General features: G+C 44.8%; 1 protein-coding gene across 2 annotated transcripts in view; it reads right to left on the bottom strand.

Moving 5' to 3' along the window:
- Positions 1-24,390, bottom strand: part of TIMM44 (translocase of inner mitochondrial membrane 44) — a 578,487-nt gene that overhangs the window by 118,003 nt on the left and 436,094 nt on the right. For both annotated transcript variants that reach the window (XM_077475767.1, XM_077475768.1), the window contains one exon: positions 4,749-4,799. In XM_077475767.1, coding sequence (XP_077331893.1) covers positions 4,749-4,799 — 51 coding nt within the window. The remainder of the gene's footprint in view (positions 1-4,748; positions 4,800-24,390) is intronic.

The following is a 24,390-nucleotide window of genomic DNA, read 5'->3' as shown; positions in this document are numbered from 1 at the left end:
GCCACATCCTCCTCTAATTCTGAGGCGGAAGATGCTCTCAGGACGAAATAGTCTAGGTAACCTATGATCGCGATCCCGCGTTGACGCAGCAATGCCAAAACAGGAGACAATACCTTGGTAAAGACTTGGGGGGCTGATGCCAAACCAAAAGGGAGAGCCACAAACTGGTAGTGGGCTTCCCAACCGCAAATCGCAGAAATTTCTGATGCCGAGGGCATATGGGTATGTGCAGGTACGCATCCTGGATGTCCAGAGATGCCAGGGAGTCCCCTTGATAGAGTGCAACAACTACTGAGCGAACTGATTCCATTATGAACCTCTGTACTTGTACAAAGTAATTGAAGGCTTTTAAGTCCAAAATTGGATGTACTTACCCCTTCCTTTTTGGGGACTACAAACAGATTGGAGTAGAACCCCTGGAAACGTTCCAGCTCCGGGAACAGGTACTATCACTCCGCGACTCAGCAGGTTCCATAACGCCCCCATTAGGGCCTCCCGGTGAGCCGGGAGTACCGGTATGCTGGAGGGGAAGAATCTGTTTTGCGGCCAAAAGAGGAACTCTATCTTGTAGCCTGGAGGAAATCAGATCGCAGACCCATTCGTTGGACAGCCGAGAGGCCCATCGGGCTGCAAACTCCCGAAGGCAAACCCCCACCCGAGTTGTGGGTGGGGGCAAACTTTCATGCGGTAGCACTTTTGCTCGCAGGCTTGTTAGACTTGCAGTTCCAGGGACGTTTTTGTCCTTCAGAGGTCATCCTGTCGGGCGTTGGGACATTTAGCCAAAGCTCCGGGCGGACAAAAAAAGCCGCTTATGAGTGGAAAATGAGGGCCCTTGCCTACAGCGTGGCTCCTTAGCCTTCCTGGCCTGTGGGAGTAGTGTACTCTTACCACGTGTGGCATTTTTAAGAATTTCCCCCAATGAGGCTCCAAAGAGCCGCTCGCCAGGAAGGGTAAATCTGTCAGGGCTTTTTTAGATGCCTGGTCAGCCGACCAGCATTTTAGCCAAATCAGGCACCTCAACACCACTGCTGACACTGAAACCCTGGATAACAGAGGGAGAGTATCCAGGGCCACGTCACAAACGTACTTAAGGCCTTGCACTAACTGGTTTGCTAGTTCCGCGCAGACAGGAGAAGCCTGTTGCTCCCCCAATTTGCGGTGTAAATGTTTTGCCCACACAGTAAGTGTCTGCGACACAAGTGCTGGCCACATTGCTGACCCCACAACCGTAAACAAGGAACGAGCCACTGCCTCGGCCTTCCTGTCCGTGGGATCCTTAAAGGCAAGAGTCCCCTCTACTGGGATCGTAGTTACTTTGTTTAACCTGGATACTGGGGGGTCCACGATCAGAGGAGCCGACCATTTTTTGAGAAGCCTCTCCTCAAAGGAGTAACACACCGCCATTTATTTGGGGACTGAAAAGGTCTGTTGCGGTCGACCCCATTCCTTGTATATGAACTTATCAAAATAAGTCACATACGGAAACACCTTAGGTGTACGGGCTGGCTTACGGGACCCAAAAGGGACCACTACATCAGCAGAGGGATCTGCTGGCTCCTGAATTTTCAGGGTATCACGCACAGCTGTGATAAGTGCTCCAGCAAGCCCTTTGTCACGCACGGTCCCGGACAGGGAATCATCCTCACGGTCCGATCAGTCCTGGTCAGCGTCATCTGAAATGACAGAGCAGGGGTCACCAGCCTCAGCGGGGCCCAAATCTGCGTCAAAGCTCTCCCCGGAGGACGGGGGAGCAGGGGCTATTTTTTACCACCTTTGCGCCCATGCACCACCTCCATCTTGGCAACGAACGTATTAAGGACCGCTGACAAAGCGTCCAGAGGCACTGCACTGTCTGCAGGTGAGCCGGTTGCAATTCACGCCAAAAATGGCACTGTATGCACTGAAGAACAGTGAAAAAACAGGTAGAGAAACGGCAGTAAACTTTGCTACAGCGATAAGCAGACAAGCCTCCAGACACCTCAAGGGAGAGACCTACAGACATCCAGGGCACAGCTACCCAGCGCACCCCCCCCCCCCCCCCCCCAGGAAGCCCCTGTCTATGGCACACACACCGCTCAGCAGCCCATGCAGCATCCCCCACAGGGAAGGGGGGGGAAGATAGGGACAGGGAGAGAAGAGAGGGAGGTGAGGGACCCCTGAATTGACCTCCCAGGGAATGTCCAGCTGCTCAGCTCCGAGGCAGGGAGAGCTGTACTTACCAGTCCTGAAGAGCTGGGAGACATTCAATCACAGACCCACTCTCTGATCAGTGTGGGGTGGCTGCTGGCCCAGCACACTGACGCAGGTATCAGTAGCCCTGTCATATGTGTGCCCCGGGGCATTACGCCCACTGGCCATCCCCTAAAACTGGGGGCATGTCGTGGCCGACCCAACGCAGAGCTCTGGTCTGCACACGCTCGCTGAGGAGACTACAAGGATAAGGGTATCCAGCCTGTCACCCAGCCGGCTGTTGATAGCAGATCACAGGATCTTTAATCTTGTGCAAAAAGAAAAACTTCTGCAGAGAAATCCACGGACCGATGGGCCTGCAGGGTTCCTAGGTCCTTCTTTCTAGAGAGTATTTCTAGAGAGTATTGGGACAGAAAGATGTTTGTATATACTCACGTATATACATGCGTTTGTTGCACATGTACATGTTTACAACTGCACGTATGTGCAGGTATGTGGGTATGCATGAGCTGTTATTGTATTTGTGTGTGTATATGTATGACTATATGTGTGCACACATATATACACAGTGGGTATCACCAGCATTATCCATTAACCATTTATTATCTGAAGATTCGATTTTATCCTTTTGAGAAGTATTTTTGGTCATGATATAACTTAGAACCTTAATATTATACCTAGCATAGAGTCCTCTCTTTCCTCCATTCTCACCATTTTATCAATTCATTATAATTTATAATAATCAATTGATTTCCAAATTGCTATTAATTTTCTTAATTCTTTTTTGTAGTTAATTTACTTATAAAAATGTATTAATTTTAAATTTGAGGTATATTTATACATTTTATATTTATGTATTTAATCAATTAGTGAATTGATCGATTTCTGCAAACGTTATAAACTTATCTTCCACTATTAATCAGCAAGCTTCTTACTCATATTTACATTCACTTCGGTCTCCAGCCATCTACCTCTTTGAATCTGTGTATTTGATTGACGGGCTGGCCAGCCCATCAGATCTCTCTGTTTCTATTCCCTCTGTAATATAAGACTGCCAGGTTTGCCAGCCAATTATGGTCTGATGAAGAAGCTGTAGCTTCGAAATGCATTACCATTCCTTGCCACTGTGAATAATCACATTTCCTGTTCCTGTGAAGTCACGACCAGCTGCTTTTCGTTTCCTGCCTCCTGGTTCCCAGCATTCTCTGGATCCCTGTAAGATCACACCCTAGTGCCCCAGGCTGCAAAGGGAAGACTTTTATGAGACTCCAGGACTGGCGATTTTCACCACATACTGAACTCATCTAATTTAACCTGTGAGTTACTACTTGTTTTTATTAAATATATGATTTATACTGCACTCAGTCTGGCGCCCCTCTGTTCCCATTTCTACACAGAGCTCATCGCTTCACTCTAAGGCCCCTTTCACACTGGGGCGGTGCGGGCGTCGGCGGTAAAGTGCCGCTATTTTTAACGGCGCTTTACCGTCGTTTTAGCGGCGGTCTGCGGGCGCTAGCGGGGTGGTTTTAACCCCCGCTAGCGGCCGAAAAAGGGTTAAAACCACCCGCAAAGCGCCGCTGCAGCGGCGCTTTGCCGGCGGTATTGCCGCGCTGTCCCATTGATTTCAATGTGTAGGAGCGGTTTAGGAGCGGTGAATACACCGCTCCTTCACCGCTCCAAAGATGCGGCTAGCAGGACTTTTTTCACTGTCCTGCCAGCGCACCGCTCCAGTGTGAAAGCCCTCCGGCTTTCACACTGGAGTGAAAGGGGCCGTTTTTTTTCAGGCGCTACACAGGCGCTATTTTTAGCGCTGTAACGCCTGAAAACCGCCCCAGTGTGAAAGGGGCCTTAGGGAGCTGCCTCCAGGTGCTAATCATACAAGATCTCGGATCATTTATGGACATTATGTTTTAACAAATGTTTTAATATTATGTGTGCTTATTCACACACATTTTATGTAAACATAAAATTATATAGCAACTGGAATATAGGTAATCACCATATCTAGCACCGCTGTTCACCCCTGTTTTTATTGCAAGGATAACAACCATTGTTGCAGATTCCTACCTTTTGTTATTCTGAAGAAATACAAGTGTGTTAGTCTGTGCTTTTGTACCGAGTCTAATGGGAGTGGTTTCATAATTTTCAGTCAGATGTGGCACCTGCAGGGCACTGAGGAAAGCTGCTGGGCCTGCATCCCTTTAGATGTGTTGCTATTGGAAATATTGCACCAAATATAAAATGTTTGTTGCAGGGGATGCCTGAAATCTGACATGTATCCTAGGCAGACTTCTGGGTAAATTGGAGAGCCAATCACACAAGCAGGAAATTATGTTTTTGGGGAGTAGTCAGTACACATTCTGTGTACAAGACAACTCCATGTAGCCATATTGTATTGCATTTATAGAAAATTACAGCAGCTGCAGATTAAAAAAAGGTAAATTATAACAACATTCAATTACAATATGACTTGTATCGCAATTGTACGCGCTATATTTTTTCTTTATTTGCTATTTCTTTGCCCTTTAAATATTTGTATTTTAAAATTCAAAACTTACTGCTTCATAACACCAATCTTTAAGAACATCAAGATCACCTCTGATCATAGCCTAGAAAAAAAAAAGGATCAAATATATTACAAAAATACACATAGCCACATATACCTTTAAAAAAAACTGCACCAAGGAAAATTTATTAGGAATACCAATGCTGTTTTAACTCTTAACCCATATGATAGATTATTGTTACAAGACCAAATTTACCAGTATCTATTAACTTGACGTCAATAGACGTCCTCCCGGCAAAGCAGGCCACCAGCTGTGATCACCCAAGTCAATGAGACGCAGGTGATCAGAGTATGGGCCGATCCCGGCCCCTTACCATGTGATCAGCTGTCAGCCAATGACAGCTGATCACGTGATGTAAAGAGAGGCATGTTAATCTTTTTTTTTTCTCACACTGACAGCGTGAGAAGAAAAAAAGTGAATCGCCGGCTTCTGTTTGCAGGGACATCGGTCCAGAAGAGGAAGAGCCTCTGTGCCCACCAGTACCGCCTGCCCTGCCAATGCCAGCAATCAGTGCCCACAGTACATCAGTGCCCACAAGTGCCATCAATGCCCACCAGTGGCACCAGCAGTGCTGCCTATCAGTGTCCCCTACCAGTTCGATCAGTGCCCATCACTGCCACCCATCAATGCCACCTATCAGTGCCGTCCAGTGCTAACCATCAGTGCTACCCATCAGTGCCATCCATCAGTGCAGCCTTATTAGTATCCATCAGTGTACATCAACGGAGATGTGTTTAATTTTTTTAAACAAAAAATAAATAAAAAATATATTAAAAACCCAGAGGTGATCAAATACCACCAAAAGAAAGATATTTGTGGGAGAAAAAAAAAAAAGATAAAATTTTCATTTGGGTACAGTGTTGAATTGTCAAAGAGTGACAGTGCTAAAAGCTGAAAATTGGTCTGGGCAGGAGGGGGGTTTAGATGCCCAGTAAGCAAGTGGTAAAAGAAAAAAAAATGTGTATATATATATATATATATATATATATATATATATATATATATATATATATATATATATATATATATATATATATATATATATATATATATATAACTAGAATTGGTATCAAAACAATATAAATTAACCATTTCTACCTAAATTTACATGTGACACCAACAAGAGCTGCTACACAGTGCACTATATTGCTTGCAGTGGAGCGGTTCGAGCAGGGCACCCAGCCGTACAGGGGAGGCTGCCTGTTTCACTCTCCAGTCAGGCTAAGCTTTCACTCGACACCACCAATATCTCGAGGTAGCCGGAGCTGCAGGTTTTCGTTACATCAGAGCGGGGCGGGGTCACCCACACGTCACTGGGGAAGCCTGGCTTTCCCCTTGCGTCAGAGGGGGGCGGGGTCTGGTGATGGGTGACCTCGTCCTCAGCCAAGACGTGTCAGGCTGCCGGGATTCCCGCAGTGTCTCCGGTGGAGACAGGATGGATGCGCTGCACTGGACAATCGGGAGAGATCACCCATCGTTGGACCCCGGAGAAGAGATCAGCCGTCGCTGGATAGCAAGAGTGGATTACCACCGCTGGAATCTTTTATTTTTTTTTTATTTTAAAAGAAGGACTTTTCCCAACGGTGTGTGTGTGTTTGAACAATTTTTTACACCTTCTTTGTGAAATGGTAGGGTACTTTTGTACCCCCTTACCATTTCAAATGGGGGGGCGGGATCTGGGGGTCCCTTTGTTAATTATCAGATTCTGATAAGCCCCCCACCCGCAGGCCCCCACAACCACCGGCCAGGGTTGTGGGGATGAGGCCCTTGTCCCCCCATCAACATGGGGACATGGTGCTTTGAGGGGTCACAGACCCCCAAAGCATCCTCCCAATGTTGAGGGCATGTGGTCTGGTACGGTTCAGAAGGGGGGGCACTCTCTCGCCCCCCCTCTTTTCCTGCGGCCTGCCAGGTTGCGTACTTGGATAAAGGGTCTGGTATGGATTTTTGGGGTGAATCCCAAGTCATTTTTAAAAAAACAATTTGATGCGGGGTTCCCCTTAATATCCATAGCAGGCCTGATGGGCCTGGTAATTGAATTTGGGGGAACCCCACGCTTTTTTTTTTTTTTTTGACTTTCAACTGTTCTCTGTATTACGGGGAGCCGACAATTCATTATAGCCACAAGTGCTTTTAAATGACTTTCTTTCCTGCAGAAATAACACTTTGTGCAGGGACAGTTCTAAGCACGGGAATCAAGCGCCCCTTTACAAGCATACTATACACACCCCCCAGGTACGAAGTTTAAGGAAATATTACACTTTTATTGTTTCACTTTAAGCATTATTAAAATCACTGCTCCTGAAAAAACGTCAGTTTTTAAAACTTTTTTTTGCATTGATACATGTCCCCTGGGGCAGGGCCCAGGTCCCCAAACACTTTTTAGGACAATAACTTGCATATAAGCCTTTAAAAATAGCACTTTAGATTTCTTCCATAGACTTTAACAGGGTGTTCCACGGCTTTTCGAATTTGCCGCAAACACCCCAAATTGTTGGTTGTTCGGCGAACAGTCAATGTTCGAGTCGAACATGAGTTTGACTCGAACTTAAAGCTCATCCCTACTTGGCAACAGGACAAGAAGGCAATGTTAGCAACAAAAACATTGCTAAAATATCTAAACTGTTATCACCGTACTAAAGCCTGAACAATTCTCAAACCATTCTCTACTCCATTCAATCAAAATATAAATATGTTGCTGAGCTTTCGTTTAGATTGCAGTTTGTGGTTTGGCTGCTTGTTTAACAAAGTATGCATTGATTTCCTGTGCCTGTCTTACCCCCTCTGGGATAATCTGCTGAGTCAATACAACAGAGCCCAATCAGCAAACCAGCCCCTCCCGAAAGCACAAGACAAGCTTAAAGTGGTTGTCATCCTTTCTAAACTACTGTCATAGGGGTTATCTATAAGGATATACATGCCTCCTGCATGTATCTTTACCTGTCAAATGTCTCCCCTCTGTCTGTTATGAGACCCGAAAAAATGCATATTCTGTGGGTGGGTCTGTTGTCTGGAGCTCGGTGGGTGGTGTCGTGATGTCAGTAGACTCCCTGCCCACCTCTGCACTCCCTTTGTCAATATGCATATTCTCCTGTGTATTTCTTACACTGAACTTCTGCTATGATCTCTAACATCCAGTCAGGAAAGTAACCACATGACTTCAGCATGCCAAATCATGCTGAGGTGGGGAACATCCAATTCTGGCAGAGAAGCAGAAGAAAGGAGTGGGAGGGAATTAAAAAATAATGCATGTCTCTTAGGCTAGTGCAGGATATATGTAAATCACCTGTCACTCACAGCAAGGGGGAGGATTTGACAAAGTTTTTCTCTGTTTGTCAAGATTTATCTCACTGAACAATAAAAGATGATTGCTCAGAGATAGCAAAACTGGGCTCAAATGATAGGAAATGGTATACTCTACATTATGACATCAAAGAAAAAAAAATTACATCCACTTTGAATAACACTATTTTATGCAGATATATACAGTGCCTTGCAAAAGTATTCACCCTCCTTGCCTTTTTTCCATTACAGCCTTTAGTTCAATGTTTTTTTTTTTATCTGAATTATATGTGATGGATCAGAACACAATAGTCTAAGTTGGTGAAGTAAAATTAGAAAAAATAAGCTTTTTATAACAGCTTACCTGTAAAATCCTTTTCTTTGATGTACATCAGGGGACACAGAGCCATAGTAATTACCATGTGGGTTATATCGCACCGACAGGTTCTGAACACTGGCATGCCCCTAAAGGCATGTACTCCCCTATATAACCCGTCCCATTACTGGGAGGCCTCGGTTTTGTAGCCAAGCAATACAAGTGTATACCAAAGAAGGGAGGGACCTCTGTGTCCCCTGATGTACATCAAAGAAAAGGATTTTACAGGTAAGCTGTTATAAAAATCCTATTTCATTTTCTTACATCAGGGGACACAGTCATAATAATTACTATGTGGGATGTCCCATAGCAATGGCAACTGAAGGGGGGAGACAGAACAAAAACAGGGAGGCCAGAGGACTCATACTGCAGTCTACTGCGCCCAACGGCAATATCCTCATAACCTTTAATGTCGATTTGATAAAATCTGATAAACGTATGAACTGAAGACCAAGTCACAGCCTTACAGATCGGAGCCATAGAGGCCTGATGATGCACCACCCAAGAGGCACTAATCGCCCTGGATGAGTGTGCTCCTTACCTGAGAAGGAAGAATTTTCTTCATTAAGCCGAAGCTTGAACAATGACTTCCAAATCCATTTGGAAAATAGTGGATCTTGACGCTGCCTGTCCACATCTTGGACCCTCTGGCAGTACAAACAAAACCTGTGTTTTGCACATAAAAAAATCCCCTAACAAGGAGATCACAGTACCCCCCCAGTACAGTGGGACTTTTAAGGCAGACCAAAATATGAGTAAAAAATATATTTCAAATTTATTCGCAAAAATAATACACAAAAATTTGTTTATAGGACAGTATAAAAATCCATGCATATATCAAGGTGTGGAATCATACATGTAAATATATAGTCTGCACAACATCAAAGGCTTCATATATGATTTTATAATGTGAACTCCAAAACGCCTGACATGTTTCAGGAAAACATTCCCTTCTTCAGAGGCCTATCTAAGGAGAACAAATAGCTGTAATCATTTATTTGTAAATGAACAAAACTATATCAAGAGTAAATAGTTGTGTGTGAATATAATATATATATAAATGTATATCAAAAATATTGTCTGCCAGAATTATTGATAGATCACCCCACGGAGATGCACAGCCAGAAAGTGCTAGGGACCCATAGGTGGCCCCCATCAAACCCGCACATAGGTCTAATATTGTGCTGGTGGGGGAACAGACTATCTCCACGTGTGGTGTCTAGGCAGTTGAACAGCGCTGTTTGGGATGGAAAGTTTGATGTTTTCCTTTATGGTTCATCTCTTATATAAACCTGTGTTTTGTGAACCTGAGCGGTTACCTTTAAATAGACTCTGATCGCTCTTACTACATCAAGAGAATATAGTGCCTGCTCTTCCCTAGATTAAGGCTCTGGGAAAAAGGAGGAAGAATAATAATCCTGGTTTAAATGAAAAACCTGTTACCACTTTGGTAAAAATTCAGGATGAGGACATGAAACCATTTCATCCTTATGCATGATGAAATATGGCTCTTACAAAATAGAGCCACTAGTTCCGATACTCTTCTAAGCAGAAGAAATGGCAACCAGAAAAGATTATCTTTCTTGTCAAAGAACCAAGGCAATTTCTCGTAAAGGTTTGAATGGCTGATTCAGCAAAGCCGATAAGACCAATTTTAAATACCAAGGATTTAGAGGTGCCTTGATAGGGGGAATAAATTGTGCTACCCCTGAATAAGCTGCGCACCAAGAGTGGGAAGCAAGAGGCCATAGGAAAAAACAATGACAAGGCTGGAATCTGGCTCTTGATAGTCAAGGCCAGCTTCATTTCAGATCCCATATGCAGGACATCAGGAATCCTGCCTATGACATACTTCCTGGGGTGCCAACCCCTGGATGCACACCAAGAAACATGCCTTCCAGACTCTAAAGTAAGTGATTCTGGAAGCCGGTTTCCTGGCATTACTCAAAGTAGACACTACCGAAGGAGATCACCCACAATCTTTTATGGGATTAAAGCTGTTAAATTTTTCATTCGTTAGGTAGGATGAAATACCGGACCTTGTGCAAGAAGGTCTGGCTATAATAGCAGAGTCCAAAGGACTCCTACTGCCATCTTTATGATTTTGGTGAATCAAGATCTTCTGGGACCCACTAAGGCCGCCAGAATCACCTCCTTTTGTTCCTTGCTTAATCCTGTGGAGAAGGCGTGGAAGTAGCAGAACTGGAGGAAATGCATAGATCAGTGAAAACTGATCCCATGGGAAGACTAATGCGACTGTTCTGCCTGCTAGCGGACCCCTTGTTGATGAATCTGGACGTGAATAGGTCCATGTCCGGAATACCCCACCTAACATATCACTAGGAAGAAGTCGGGGTGAAGAGATCATTCTCTCTGAAATAATTGTTGGCGTCTCAAGTAGTACGCCTGAAAAATGAAAATTGCCGATAGGCAAGGAATGTTGTGTTCTGCCCAAGCTAGAACATTATTCACCTCTTTTTGGGCTGCACGACCTCTCGTGCCCACCCTGGTGATTGATGTACCGTATATACTCGAGTATAGGTCGATCCGAATATAAGCCGAGACCCCTAATTTACCACAAAAAAACTGGGAAAACTTATTGACTTGTGTATAAGCCGAGGGTGAGACATGCAGCAGCTACTGTTACAGCTTAAAAGAGTGGAAAAGAGGGTCAACAATGCCCATCTGCAGCTGCATACCTCCCTGTGTCCATCCCTGTGTCCCGTCCATCCCTGTGTCCCGTCCATCCCTGTGTCCCGTCCATCCCTGTGTCCATCGCAGCCTACCTGTGCCAATCTGCAGCCTCTTTATCCTTCTGCAGCCTCTGTGTGCCATGCCGCACCTCTCCTCCTCGTCTGACAGACGGCGGCCATTCCACTGTTCAAAAGCCGCGCCTCTCTGTCTGTGATAGGCGGAACACTCAATTTCCCAGCAGTCAGTGTTCCGCCTATCATGGACATCCTCTCATCCTCGTCCGTAGTATGAGAATGAGCGGATGTCCGTGATAGGCAGAACACTGACTGCTGGGAAATTGAGTGTTCCGCCTATCACAGACAGGGAGGCGCGGCTTTTGAATAGTGGAATGGCCGCCGTCTGCCTACCTGATCTGCGTGACTCTAGTATAAGCCGAGGGGGGTACTTTCAGCCTAAAAAAAGGGGCTGAAAATCTCGGCTTATACTCGAGTATATACGGTAAGCCACCACTGTGGCCTTGACAGACTGAATCCCGACAGGACAGTCCCGTAGTCTGACTGCCAAGATTCTCGGGCCAGACGTACTGCCTGAAACATCCAAAAAAAAGTTGATAGGCAAGGTCCTCTAACCTGGACCATCTCCCCTGGATAGAATCTTCTTCCAGGGCTGCTCCCCAGCCTAGAAGGCAGGCATCTGTTAACACCTTCCAGGATAAAGATTTTCCCTTTTGCTGGTTAACGACCACCAATTTAGGCTCTGACTTATGTCGAGAGTCAAGCGTATTGGAAACAAACAAGGCCTGAATCTTTTATATTCCAGACCTACAGGATGGTGTCTTGAAGCAGTTCTGGAGTAAAACTGCATATAAGGGACGGCCTTGAAGGAGGCCACCATTTCCCCTAAAAATCTCCTGCACAGCCGGATGAAGGGATTTTTCCTTTGTTTTGATAAGTTGAATTAGTCCAACAATGGAAATTGATTCCTGTCTGGGGTAAGAATACCTTCTTCTGTATGGTATCTATAACCAGCCCCCAAGTACTGTAATCTCATTGATGGATTTAAGGAGAATCTTCCTAGGTTGAGTATCCAACCTAGAGATTTCAGATATTTATGGCTGAGATTAGACTCTGGTTTTGGACCTGAAACTAAATGATCTATTAAAAGTAGATCTTCTAATTGGCTAGGACCGTTATGCCTTGAGCCCTTAAGATGGCTAAAGGAGGTGGCAGAATCTTTCAGAACACTTGTGGTGCTGTGGCTAAGTCGAATGGCAGTGCCACAATTAGGGGTGCAACGGATTAAAAAACGTACGGATCTGATCGTTCCTCGGATCAGAGTCACAGATCAGATAATTTTTTGGATCAGCGAATAATAATTGAATTAGCAAAAACCTGTGAAAATTCTACCACCATATAGTCCCCACTGTAATATCCACAATCTCCCCCCACTGTAATATTGGCTGAGCATGGCTGGGTATCGCCAAGTATGGCTGGGTATTACCGAGTAGGGATGAGCTTCGAGTCCGAGTCGAACTCATGTTCGACTCGAACATTGCCTGTTCACCAAACAGCGAACAATTCTGGGTGTTTGCGGCAAATTCAAAAAGCAGCGGAACACCCTGTACAAGTCTATGGAAGAAATCCAAGTGCTAATTTTAAAGGCTTATATGCAAGTTATTGTCATAAAAAGTGTTTAGGGACCTGGGTCCTGCCCCAGGGGACACGTATGTATGCAAAAAAATTTTTAGAAACTGAAGTTTTTTTTGGGAGCAATGATTTTAATAATGCTTAAAGTGAAATAATAAAAGTGTAATATTCCTTTAAATTTTTATACCTGGGGGGGGGGGGTGTGTATAGTATGCCTGTGAAAAGGCACACAATTTTCCATGCTTAGTACTGTCCTTGCACAAAGTGTCATTTCTGCAGGAAAAAAAAGTCATTTAAAATCACTCGCGGCTATAATGAATTGTTGGCTCCCCGTAATACAAAGAACAGTCATTGATAAAAAAAAAAAAAAAAGTGTGGGGCTCCCCCAAATTCAATTACCAGGCCCTTCAGGTCTGGTATGGATATTAAGGGGAACCCCGCGTCAAATAAAAAAAAATGGTGTGGAGTTCCCTCTAAAAATCCACACCAGACCTTTTATCCGAGTAGGCAGGCCGCAGGAAAGGAGGGGGGGACGAGAGTGCCCCCCCTCCTGAACCATACCAGGCCACATGCCCTCAACATTGGGAGGATGCTTTGGGGTCCCCCACAAAGCACCTTGTCCCCATGTTGATGAGGACAAGGGCCTCATCCAAACAACCCTGGCCGGTGGTTGTGGGGGTCTGTGGGTGGTGGGGGGGCTTATCAGAATCTGGAAGCCCCCTTTAACAAGGGGACCCCCAGATCCCGGCTCCCCCCTATTTCAAATGGTAAGGGGGTACAAAAGTACCCCTACCATTTCACAAAGAAAGTGTAAAAAAATAGTGAAAAAAGACACACACACACCATTGCAAAAGTCCTTTATTAAAAAATAAATAAATATAAATAAATAAAAAGATTCCAGCGGTGGTAGTCCACTCTTGCTATCCGGCGACAGATGATCATCTCTCCGGGGTCCAGCAATGGCTGATCTAATCCAGCGATGGGTGATCCATCCAGCGCAGCGCATTCATCCTCTGTCTCCACCGGTGGAGACACTGAGGGGATCTCGGCAGCCTGACACTTCTTGTAACAGGAGGGTGGGGCCACCCGTCACCTGACCCCGCCCCCTCTGACGTAAGTGGGAAAGCCCGGCTTCCCCAATGACGTGCGGGTGACCTTGCCCCCCTCTGATGTAACAGAAACCTGACGATCCGTTGCACCTCTAGCCACAACTGAAAATATAATTTCATATTTCAAACCGCAGAAATTTCTGGTAAGCAGGAAAATTTGGCACATGGAGATATGCAACTCCCCTTCTTGCAGGATGGACACAGCCAATGGAATTATGAAAGGATTGGATGTTTAAGTGCTGATTGTGATCTTCGAGATCTAGAATGGGTCTTACCTCCTGTTTGGTTCTAGAACCTTAAAAAGGTTTGGGCCAAAACCCCTTGTTCCACTAAGGAAACCTCTGATATCACCGACTGGGATAACAGCTGATCCAAAGGCCAGAAAGAGACCTCCTCTTTTTCCCTGGGTCCTTCGGAACATTCTCAGAGGAGACGGAAACTCTTGCATAAAGACCGCCCCATCAGCAGCCCAAGGACCCCACAGGCAGCACCCAAACAGAGAAATGAACCCCGGACCCTCAGATCAAAAGTCTGATGCTCTACCGACTGAGCCATCCGGGCTCTCTGAACTTAGTCGTAACCTAGAGAAAAAGTTGCAGAAACCCATCTGTCCTGACATTGTTCCTGCCAGATCTTGAGAATCGCAGGACCTTTCCCCTCACCTGAACGAGTGGGGATGCCCCTTCATGAGAAGGCTTTAGTATTCTGCTTTGTGGGCTTTCTGCCCCAAGATCCTGGTGCTGCCCTTGGGGACTTTCCCTTGAACCTGACGGTTGAGAACGTCGAGGCTGCCTAGAGGCAGATGTCCCAGGCATAGGGGAGGCAGCACGAGAAAAGGAGACATGTGTGAACCTATTTTTACTGGTAAAGACAGCTTTACCCTATTAGAGGTCTTCTGGATGTACTTATCCACTCTAAATAGCCGTACCCCAGGAAGGGAAAAAACTGTCTAAGAGCTTTCACATGGTGCTTTGGCTGATCAATATTTCAGCCACAGAACTCTGAGAATGCACTAGTCCAAGCACAACCCGTAAGGCTTAAATGAAGAGTCCGTCCTAGCATCTACTGTGAGTGTGTCAGATACACCAGCCTATTGCTGGGCCTGCTGACCAGGCAGAATTTCAGGTATCTCCACAAACTGTTCCTTAACCCTTTGGAGTCCACATTTTTCAATGAGTTAGCGTGACTCAAAATGTGCTCCCCCAAAATGGAGCAGACGTTAAAGGGTTAATGGACTGAGATACAACAATTGCAGCAAGAACCAGCTGCGCTACTGAACTGCAAAAGACATCTGGTCTTAAAAAGGAAGTTCCAACTTTAATTTGCTGGATCCTTTAACATCAGTGCATTATCCACCGGACACGTGAGACTCTGCTCACTGAGGTGATTGCAGCATCAATTGCTGGAACCCATTTTCTTCATAGAAATGTTCCCATTCAGAATACATAAACTATGAATTAATAGGACAAAACATCCCCAGGTGGGGGAGGTTCTAATGAACCCAATTAGAGGTAGATACCTCAAGAGCCTGAGCTGCAGGCAACAAAAAGGTTAAGTAGGAGTACACAAGCACCTGACTTGTGAAGCTACTCCTTCCATATTAGGATCCTCCTAAGAGGAAAAAGAAGTATCTTCCAATGTTTGGGAAGATCTACCTGATCCCCAGCCTCTTGCACCTCAACAAAAGGGCCCTAAGGACTAGATTGGAATTTTCTATGTTTAGTCCTACTATAGAGAGACATCATAGCATTAATCTTTCTTTTTTCACCCTTTTAAATGGTAGAAGAAACAAACCTGTTTGTATGATATATACAGGGACTGAAGTGTTCTACCCCTGATGGCTCAATTTGACTGGCCGTATCACTCTCAGAGGAGGATGACATTCTTTTGGAAATGCATTTAGTTTACAGTGCAAACAAATGACCATTTGGAGAATTCCTGTTCTCATTACCATTCATAGCCTGAAGCATAAAGCAGAGGCACTATGCAAAAGAATGTACATTGCTAGGCTATAGTTCAGCACCATTAGCTGCTATTAACCCTAGCTACAGTAAAGTATAATGTGCCAAAGGAGTAAGCCTGTGTTCATTAACCTGAACAAGCCACCCACCTGCTCTGTCCCTCCACAGCCAGCAGCAGCTTTCACACATACAGCGCTGAGACCAGCTTCCTCTATGTGTGGCTGGTGTCTGACGCCACTAGCCACGTGCCTTTCCTTTCAAGGAAGGTGTTTTCCCGCACTTAGCGGCATCATGTGGACCTGTAAGCATGGCGGGGGGTAAATCCTCCGCAGCCACAGTCTGCCCTTTGAATTTTTTTTTTTTTTCAAAAGAAAAGAGGTAACTGTTCTGGCATGTCCCCCGAAGGGGAATAAAGCCAATTTGGGGGCACAGGAAGAGTCCAGACCCCCTTTTCTTACCAGAGGGTCTGTTCCGGCTGGAGGAGAGGCGAGTGAAGGCTTCTGCTGTTCCAAGCGTCAGGACGGTGAGTGCTCAATACAGCCCCCAGTGGTAACACATAGGCATGACAACACTATACATAGAAGGAGAAATTCCTGAGAAAATCTCCCTTACCTTATCCTCGCAGCAGGGTTTTATCAAAGATAAAGACCCAATCTTCACCCTTCACGGTAGGCTCCAAGACCTTATAGGAAAACTGCAGGAACGGGGGAACTCTCAGGTCATCCCACAATCCTGGACCTGTGACAGCACCCCACCAGTAAAAACTTTATGAGCTCACTACCAAAAAGTACTGAATCCCAGGGCCCAGCTCCCTAAAGAGAAGTGTTCGCACGAGTCCTGGGTACCATTCATTTAGCCCATGAAAAGACATCAAAACGGTTCCGGTTAGCATGGCTAGCCCTCATCATGAACCCGTGGAGCTCAGCACAGCACATCTTTACTCATGACAAACATCTTAGACACTGGTGAAAAAACTGAGGACACCCAGTAATGGGAGGGCATATAAAGGGGAGTACACGCCTTTAGGGGCATACAAGTGTCCAACACCTGTCGGTCCGATTTAACCCACATAGTAATTAATATGGCTCTGTGTCTCCTGATGTAAGAAAATAAATATATATACATAAAACAATGTTTCAGAAATAAAAAAAAATTATAATTGGCATGTTTGTATGTATTCACCCCCTTTGTTATGAAGCCCATAAAAAGCTCTGGTTCAACCAATTACCTTCAGAAGTCACATAATTAGAGAAATGTCCACCTGTGTGCAATCTAAGCGTCACATGATCTGTCATTACATATACACACCTTTTTGAAAGGCCCCAAAGGCTGCAACACTTAGGTGTGGTAGGCACCACTAACCAAACACTGACACGAAGACCAAGGAACTCTCCAAACAAGTAAGGGACAATGTTGTTGAGAAGTACAAGTCAGGGCTGGGTTATAAAAAAAAATATCCAAATCTTTGACGATCCCTAGGAGCACCATCAATTCGATCATAACCAAATCAAAAGAACATGGCACAACAGCAAACCTGCCAAGAGATGGCAGCACACCAAAACTCATGGACAGGGCAAGGAGGGCATTAATCAGAGAGGGAGCACAGAGACCTAAGGTAACCCTGGAGGAGCTGCAGAGTTCAACAGCAGAGACTGGAGTATCTGTACATAGGACGACTAAAAGCTGTACGCTCCATAGAGTTGGGCTTTATGGCAGAGTGGCCAGAAGAAAGTCATTACTTTCAGCAAAAAAAAAAAAATGGCACGTTTTTGAGCTTGCGAAAAGACATGTGGGAGACTCCCAAAATGTATGGCGAAAGGTGCTCTGGTCTGATGAGACTAAAATTTAACTTTTTGGTCATCAAAGAAAAACGCCATGTCTGGCGCAAACCCAACACATGACATCACCCAAAGAACATCAGAAGTCGGGACTGGGAAACTGGTCAGAGTTGAGGGAAAGATGGATTGTGCTAAATACAGGGATATTCTTGATCAAAACCTGTACCACTCTGTATGTGATTTGAGGCTACACTTGAGAGGTTTAAAGGGGAAACATGTAAATGTGTTTTGGTAAAAAAAAAAAAAAGTTTTGTGCTAAAAAAAAAACAACAAAAAAAACAAACAAAACAAAACAAAAAAAAAAAACTGTGAAAGATGAAGTTATACCGAGTAAATAGATATCCAACATGTCAGGTTTCAAAATTGTACACACTCGTGGAATGGTAGCAAACTTCAGTACTTAAAAATCCCCATATGTGATGCTTTACATTTTTTTACTGGTTACATATTTTGAGTTAGAGAGGAGGCCTAGGGCTAGAATTATTGCTCTCGCTCTAATGTTCACAGTGACAGGTGGGCGGGACATATGCGTATGCGTTCGCGTCTGCATGCGCGCACACAGAGTCAGGGGCACCTTTAAAAAATATATTTTTTTTTATTGTTAATTTTACTTTACATTTTTTAGTTTGACACTTAAAAAAAAAAAAAAAAGGGCCAAAATTATTGCTCCCGCTCTAACGTTCGCAGCGATACCTCACGTGTGGTTTGAACACACTTTTCATATGTGGGCGGGACTTAGGTATGCGTTCACTTCTGCATGCGAGCACACCAGACAGGGGCGCTTTAAATTTTTTATTTTATTTTTTATTGTTCAATTTTAGTTTGACACTGTTTTTCCCCATACATTTTTTGATCACTTTTATTCAGATTACAAGGAATGTAAACATCCCTTGTAATAGGAAAATGGCATGATCGGTCCTCTTTAAAGTGAGATATGGGGTCAATAAGACTTCGCATCTCACCTCTAGGCTGGGAAGCCTGAAATGAAAAAAAAAAGATTTTTAAACAGCTTAACTGTAAAATCATTTTCTTTGAAGTACATCAGGGGACACAGGGCCATAGTAGTTACTAGGTGGATTATAGGCCACCTTCAGGTGATGGACACTGGCACGTCCTAAGACAAGAAGTGCCCTCCCTATATAACCCCTCCCACTACTGGGAGTACCTCAGTTTTGTAGCCAAGGAATATATGTGTATACCAAAGGAGGGGACCTCTGTGTCCCCTGATGTACTTTAAAGAAAAGGATTTTACAGGTAAGCGGTTTTAAAAATCCTGTTGTATTTTCCTACATCAGGAGACACAGAGCCATAGTAGTTACTATGTGGGATGTCCCATAGCAATGGCAACTGAAGGGAGGGAGACACAACAATAAAGGTATGGCATTAAGAGGCTAGAGGACTTATACTCATATACTTTTATACAACACACTATGCCCAAAGGCAATATCCTCATGACCATTTACATCAATTTGATAGAATCTGGTAAATGTATGGACTGAAGACCAAGTAGCGGGCTTGCAGATCATAGAGGCCTGGTGATGCACTGCCCAAGAGGCACAAACAGCCCTGGTGGAGTGTGCTTTAACATGAAAAGGAGGAATTTTGTTCTTTACACCATAAGATTGAACAATCACTTGACGAATCCATTTGGAAATTGTAGATTTTGATGCTTCCTGTACTCTTAGGACCTCCTGGCAGTACAAACAACATGTTTTGCGAATCTGAGTGATTTCCTTTAAATAGACATTGACCGCTCTCACTACATCAAGGGAATGTAGTGTCTACTCTTCCCTAGATCGAGGCTCTGGGAAAAAAGAAGGCAGAATAATATCCTGGTTCAAATGAAAACCTGTCACCACCTTCAGTAGGAATTCAGGATGAGGCTGCAAAACCACCTTATCCTTATGCATGATCAAATATGGCTCTTTACAAGACAGAGCCGGCAATTCAGATACCCTTTTGGCAGAGGATATGGCAACCAAAAAGATTATTTTTCTTGTCAAAAGAACCAAGGGAATTTCCTGTATAGGCTCAAAAGGCTGTTTCTGTACAAGACTAAAGCTGGCAAAACTAAATTCAAATCACAAGGATGAAGGGGTGCCCTGACGGGGGGTGGTAATTAATCCATGTTAGCCCTTGAATAAAACGATGTACCAGAGAGTGAGAAGCAAGAGGCTGTTGGAAAGAAGCTGGCCTTGAGTACTGTCAAGGGCCAGGTCTCAGCCTTATCAGTATTCTTTCAATTCCATTTGCAAACATTCAAGGGTCCTACCTATGAGATATGTCTTGTGGTGCCAACCCCTGGATCCACACCAGGAGACATATGCCTTTCAGACTCTATAGTAAATTACTCTGGAGGCCAGCTCCCTAGTATTAACCAAAGTAGACACTACTGAAGTAGATAACCCACGGTTAGTGGCAGCTGGTGCTCAAATTTTTTTTTTGGGGGGCGCAAACTGAAAAATCTAACTTTTAGTAATGAAGGGCTGTAAATAGCCATTTATCTGGTGATTATGTATCATTACTGCTAGGTAAAACTCTGACCATCAATTGCAGCCTCACTGTGCTCATTATGAGGGGTTCCCACCATCCCTGTGCCAAATTACAGGGTCTATACACCTGCAATGCCCATTATGCGGGGTTCCCACCATCCCAAAACTGAGTTTCCGGGTCCATACACCTATTGTGCCCATTGTGAGGGTTAATTTTGTTTATCGAAAATCTTACAAACAACAACTTGTATACAATAAAACCATAATAAATAAATCAAACATTTACAAAATAATTGAATATGACTATACAAAACAAGATATAATGTGCATATATGTGCATATACATAATGGTGCAAACCAAAATGCGTACAACATAATCCCTACGGTAGAGCCAGACTAAGTGACATCACCGTCACCATGCATGGAGCCTTTTACAAAAACGGAGTGGGAACAGATATTAGAGTAGTTGAGGCAGACATTCCTTAGCCTGACTACTCCCTCTGCCTGGAGAACCAGCATGCTTTGTTGCACCCTGGCACTCATCATCCATAGGGGATGATGATGATCATCATCAGACAGGACCTTAAACTTATTTTCTAAATGCAAAACCTTAGGACTTAAGGTAACTGTAGCTCTTTTTCCCCCCTTCCTTTTGCCCCTCTTCCTTTTATCCTCCAACCACTCCCCCCAGCCTCCCCACACCTATGCTCCCCTTCACCCCCCTCCCCCCACTCTCCCTTCCCTTATCTACCACCAGGCCAGCCTCTTCCTGGGTCTGTAACCTGATGTTCCTATTATGGGGGTTCCCACCATCCCTGTGCCAGTTTCCTGGGTCTGTAACCTGATGTGCCTATTATGGGGGTTCCCACCATCCCTGTGCCAAGTTCCCGGGTCTGTAACCTGATGTGCCTATTATGAGGCATTCCCATCATCCATATGCTGAGTTCTTCTTTATAAGTGTGGTCTCAGATCTGGGCATTCCTCTTTAGGGGTCCAATCAATGTCACCATTTCCTTCCCAGATTACTTTTAATCTCTTCCAGACTTTTGAGCAGCTCAGTACATTCTCTGCACTCATTTAAGCTGTAGATGATTCCCTTTTAATGTCATTCCTTTGGCCACCTTAAATGAATGTACTGAGAATGTACTGAGCAGCTCAACAGTTTGGAAGAGATAAAAAGTAATGTGGGAAGGAAAGGGTGTCAGTCAGTGATTGGAATGGTCAAATCTGAGACCAGAGGCTGCAGGATGTGAGCAGTGAAGATCTATGCAAACAGAAGATAGTAAAGGGGGAGGGGGATCGGTGTGATAGGGAAGGTGTACAGACGTGGCTTATACTGAGAGAGGGGAAGTAAAGTTGGAGATTAAAAATGCTGCTGTGGAGTCACTCAGGACACAGTCCCTACACATCACTCAGCTGCACCAAGCGAAGGAACGGAGCTGCCAGCCCACTCCATGGGCTCTGCTAATAAAATAAAATGAACAACAAATTTGTTAGATACTCCCCCCAGAGCACAGCGGCATTTACCTTGCTGACTGTGTCCTCCTCTCCTCTCCTGCGGTGTGAGAGAAAACAGGAAGTGACATCTGAGTCAGATGTCAATCAAACCGCCCAGTCATAGTAATAGATACTATGAGCGCAGGGCGGAAGCTACTCTGCGCTTTAGAAAGCGCCGCAAGTCGGGATAAAAGTCCGCAAATGAAGCTCCATGTCTGCAATCCTGTGATTGCATTGACGCGGCGCTTCCCGTACTGCACCGTGTCCGGCGCTCTTTTTTTTTTCTTAAAGGGGCAGTTTTAAAAAGCATTTTTTTTTCTTTTTACTACACAGGAGGGGGGCATCACCCGGGCGCCCCCTATGGACGGGCCACCACTGCCCACTGTCCTTTAGAATGTGGGTTTCAATAGCCAAACCGTTAAATTTAGCGTAAGGTAGGATGGAATACTGGACCTTGTGTGAGAAGGTCTGGCCACAGCGGCAGGGTCCAAGGGTCCCCTACTGCCATCTTTATGATCTCGGCAAACCAAAATCTCCTGGGCCATGGTGGGACCACCAGAATCGCCTCTTTCTGTTCCTACTTGACCCGGTAGAGAAGGTGTGGAAGCAGCAGAACCGGAGGAAACGCATAGATCAGTGAAAACTAATCCCATGGTAAGACCAAGGCGTCAGTTCCGCTCTCTAGCAGATCCCTCGTCCTTGACACAAAGTTGACAACTTTGTTTTTGAATCTGGACGCAAACAGATCCACATCCGGAACACCCCATCTTTGACATAAAAACAAAGATGTGGGGATGAAGGGACCATTCTCCCGGAAAAAATTGTTGGCGACTCAAATAGTCTGTCTGCCAATTTTCTATCCCTAGAATGAAAATCGCTGATAGGCAAGGAATGTTGCTTTCTGCCCATGCTAGAACATGATTCACCTCTTTTTGGACTGCACAACTTCTCGTGCCCCCTTGGTAATTGATGCAGGCCGCAGCCGTGGCATTGTCGGATTGAATCCTGACAGGACAATTCCGTCAGCCTGAGCGTCCAGGACTAGGGCCAGACGTACTACCCGAATTTCAAGAATGTTGATGGACAAGGTCCTTTCTGACTTGGACCACTTCCCCTGGACAGATGCTTCTTCCAGGACTGCTCCCCAGCCTAGAAGGCTGGCATCCTTTGTTACCACTTTGGAAAGTTCAAAGCCTGGACCTTCTTGTTCCAGGCCAACAGAATGGTGTTTTGCAGCAGTCTTGAATGAAACTGCGCATCATTGACGGCCTCGAAAGAGGCCACCATCTTTCCTATCAATTTCATGCACAGCTGAATGGAAGGATTTTGAATGGAAGGATTTCTCTTTGTTTTGACAAGTTGAATCAGTTCCTTTGTGGAGCTGACTCTTGCCTGGAACAAGAATATATTTTTTTGAATGGTATCTATGATCATCCCCAAGTACTGCAATCTCCTTGATGGTTTTAAGGAGGATTTTTCTAGGTCGAGTATCCAGCCTAGGAATTCCAGGTAGCTTACAGCTGAGAGTAAACTTTGGTTTAGACCGGAGACTGATCTACTAAAAGCAGATTGTGTAGATAGGCTAGGACAGTTATACCCTGAGCCCTTAACCTGGCTAAAGGAGGTGCCAGGATCTTTGTGAACACACGTGGTGTGGTGGCTAGACCGAATGGCAGAGGCACAAACTGAAAATGAGGATTTTCTACCTTGAAGCGTAGAAATTTCTGAAGAGCGAGAAATATAGGCACGTGGAGATATGCATCCTTGATATCGATCGATGCCAAAAATTCCCCTCTTTGCAAAATGGAGACAACTGATCAAATTGACTCCATGCGAAAGGATTTATGCGTCGGTGCAGATCTTTGAGATCTAGAATGGGTCTTACCTCCCCGTTAGGTTTTGGAACCGTGAAAAACCCTGAACTCTGTTCCTTTGTGGGAACCTCTGATATCACCCTCTGGGATAAGAGATGATCCAGAGCTAGAAAGAGAGACTTCCTTTTCTCTGGGAATGTTTGATCTTAGAAAACTAGGAGACGGGAATTCTCTGAACTCTAGTTTGTAATCTAGAGAAATTGAGGAAGCCATCCATCTGTCTTGACATTGTTCCTGCCAGATCTTTGAAAATTTTAGAAGCCTTTCCCCCCAGGGAGGGGGGGGGGGAGCTTCATAAGGAGGCTTTAGTATTTTGTTTTGCGGGCTGTCTGCCCCAAGTCCTCTTTTGGCTCTGGGACCCTTTAAGGTCTTCCTCTTAAACTTGACGGTGGAGGCCGTCGAGACTGCCTAGAGGCCGATGTTCCTGGCACTGGAGATGATGCACATTTAACCACTTGACCACTGGGCACTTAAACCCCCTTCCTGACCAGACCAATTTTCAGCTTTTGGTACTCACATTTTAAATGACAATTACTCAGCCATGCAACACTGTACCCAAATAAATTTGGTGTCCTTTTTTTCACACAAATAGAGCTTTTTTTTTTGGTGGTATTTAATCGCTGTTGGTTTTTTTTATTTTTTTGTGCTATCAAAAAAGACAAAAAATTTGGTAAAAAAAAAAAAAATTCTTTGCTTCTTTTAAAATTTATTGCAGAGTATTGGCAAATATTGCAGTGTTGCAGAGTAGTGGCAGAGTATTGCACAGTGTTGCAGAGTATTGCACAGTATGGGCAGAGTACTGCAGATTATTTGCACTGGGCAGCGCTGTGGGCACTTCACATCCAGCCCACAGCACTGCTGCCA

The sequence above is a fragment of the Lithobates pipiens genome, unplaced genomic scaffold, assembly GCF_037356315.1.
Source record: "Lithobates pipiens isolate NorthernLeopardFrog02 unplaced genomic scaffold, aLitPip1_a1.2 Scaffold_13, whole genome shotgun sequence".
Taxonomy (NCBI): domain Eukaryota; kingdom Metazoa; phylum Chordata; class Amphibia; order Anura; family Ranidae; genus Lithobates; species Lithobates pipiens.
Note: the sequence above shows the minus strand (reverse complement) of the source record. Positions and strands in the feature narration are given on the sequence as shown.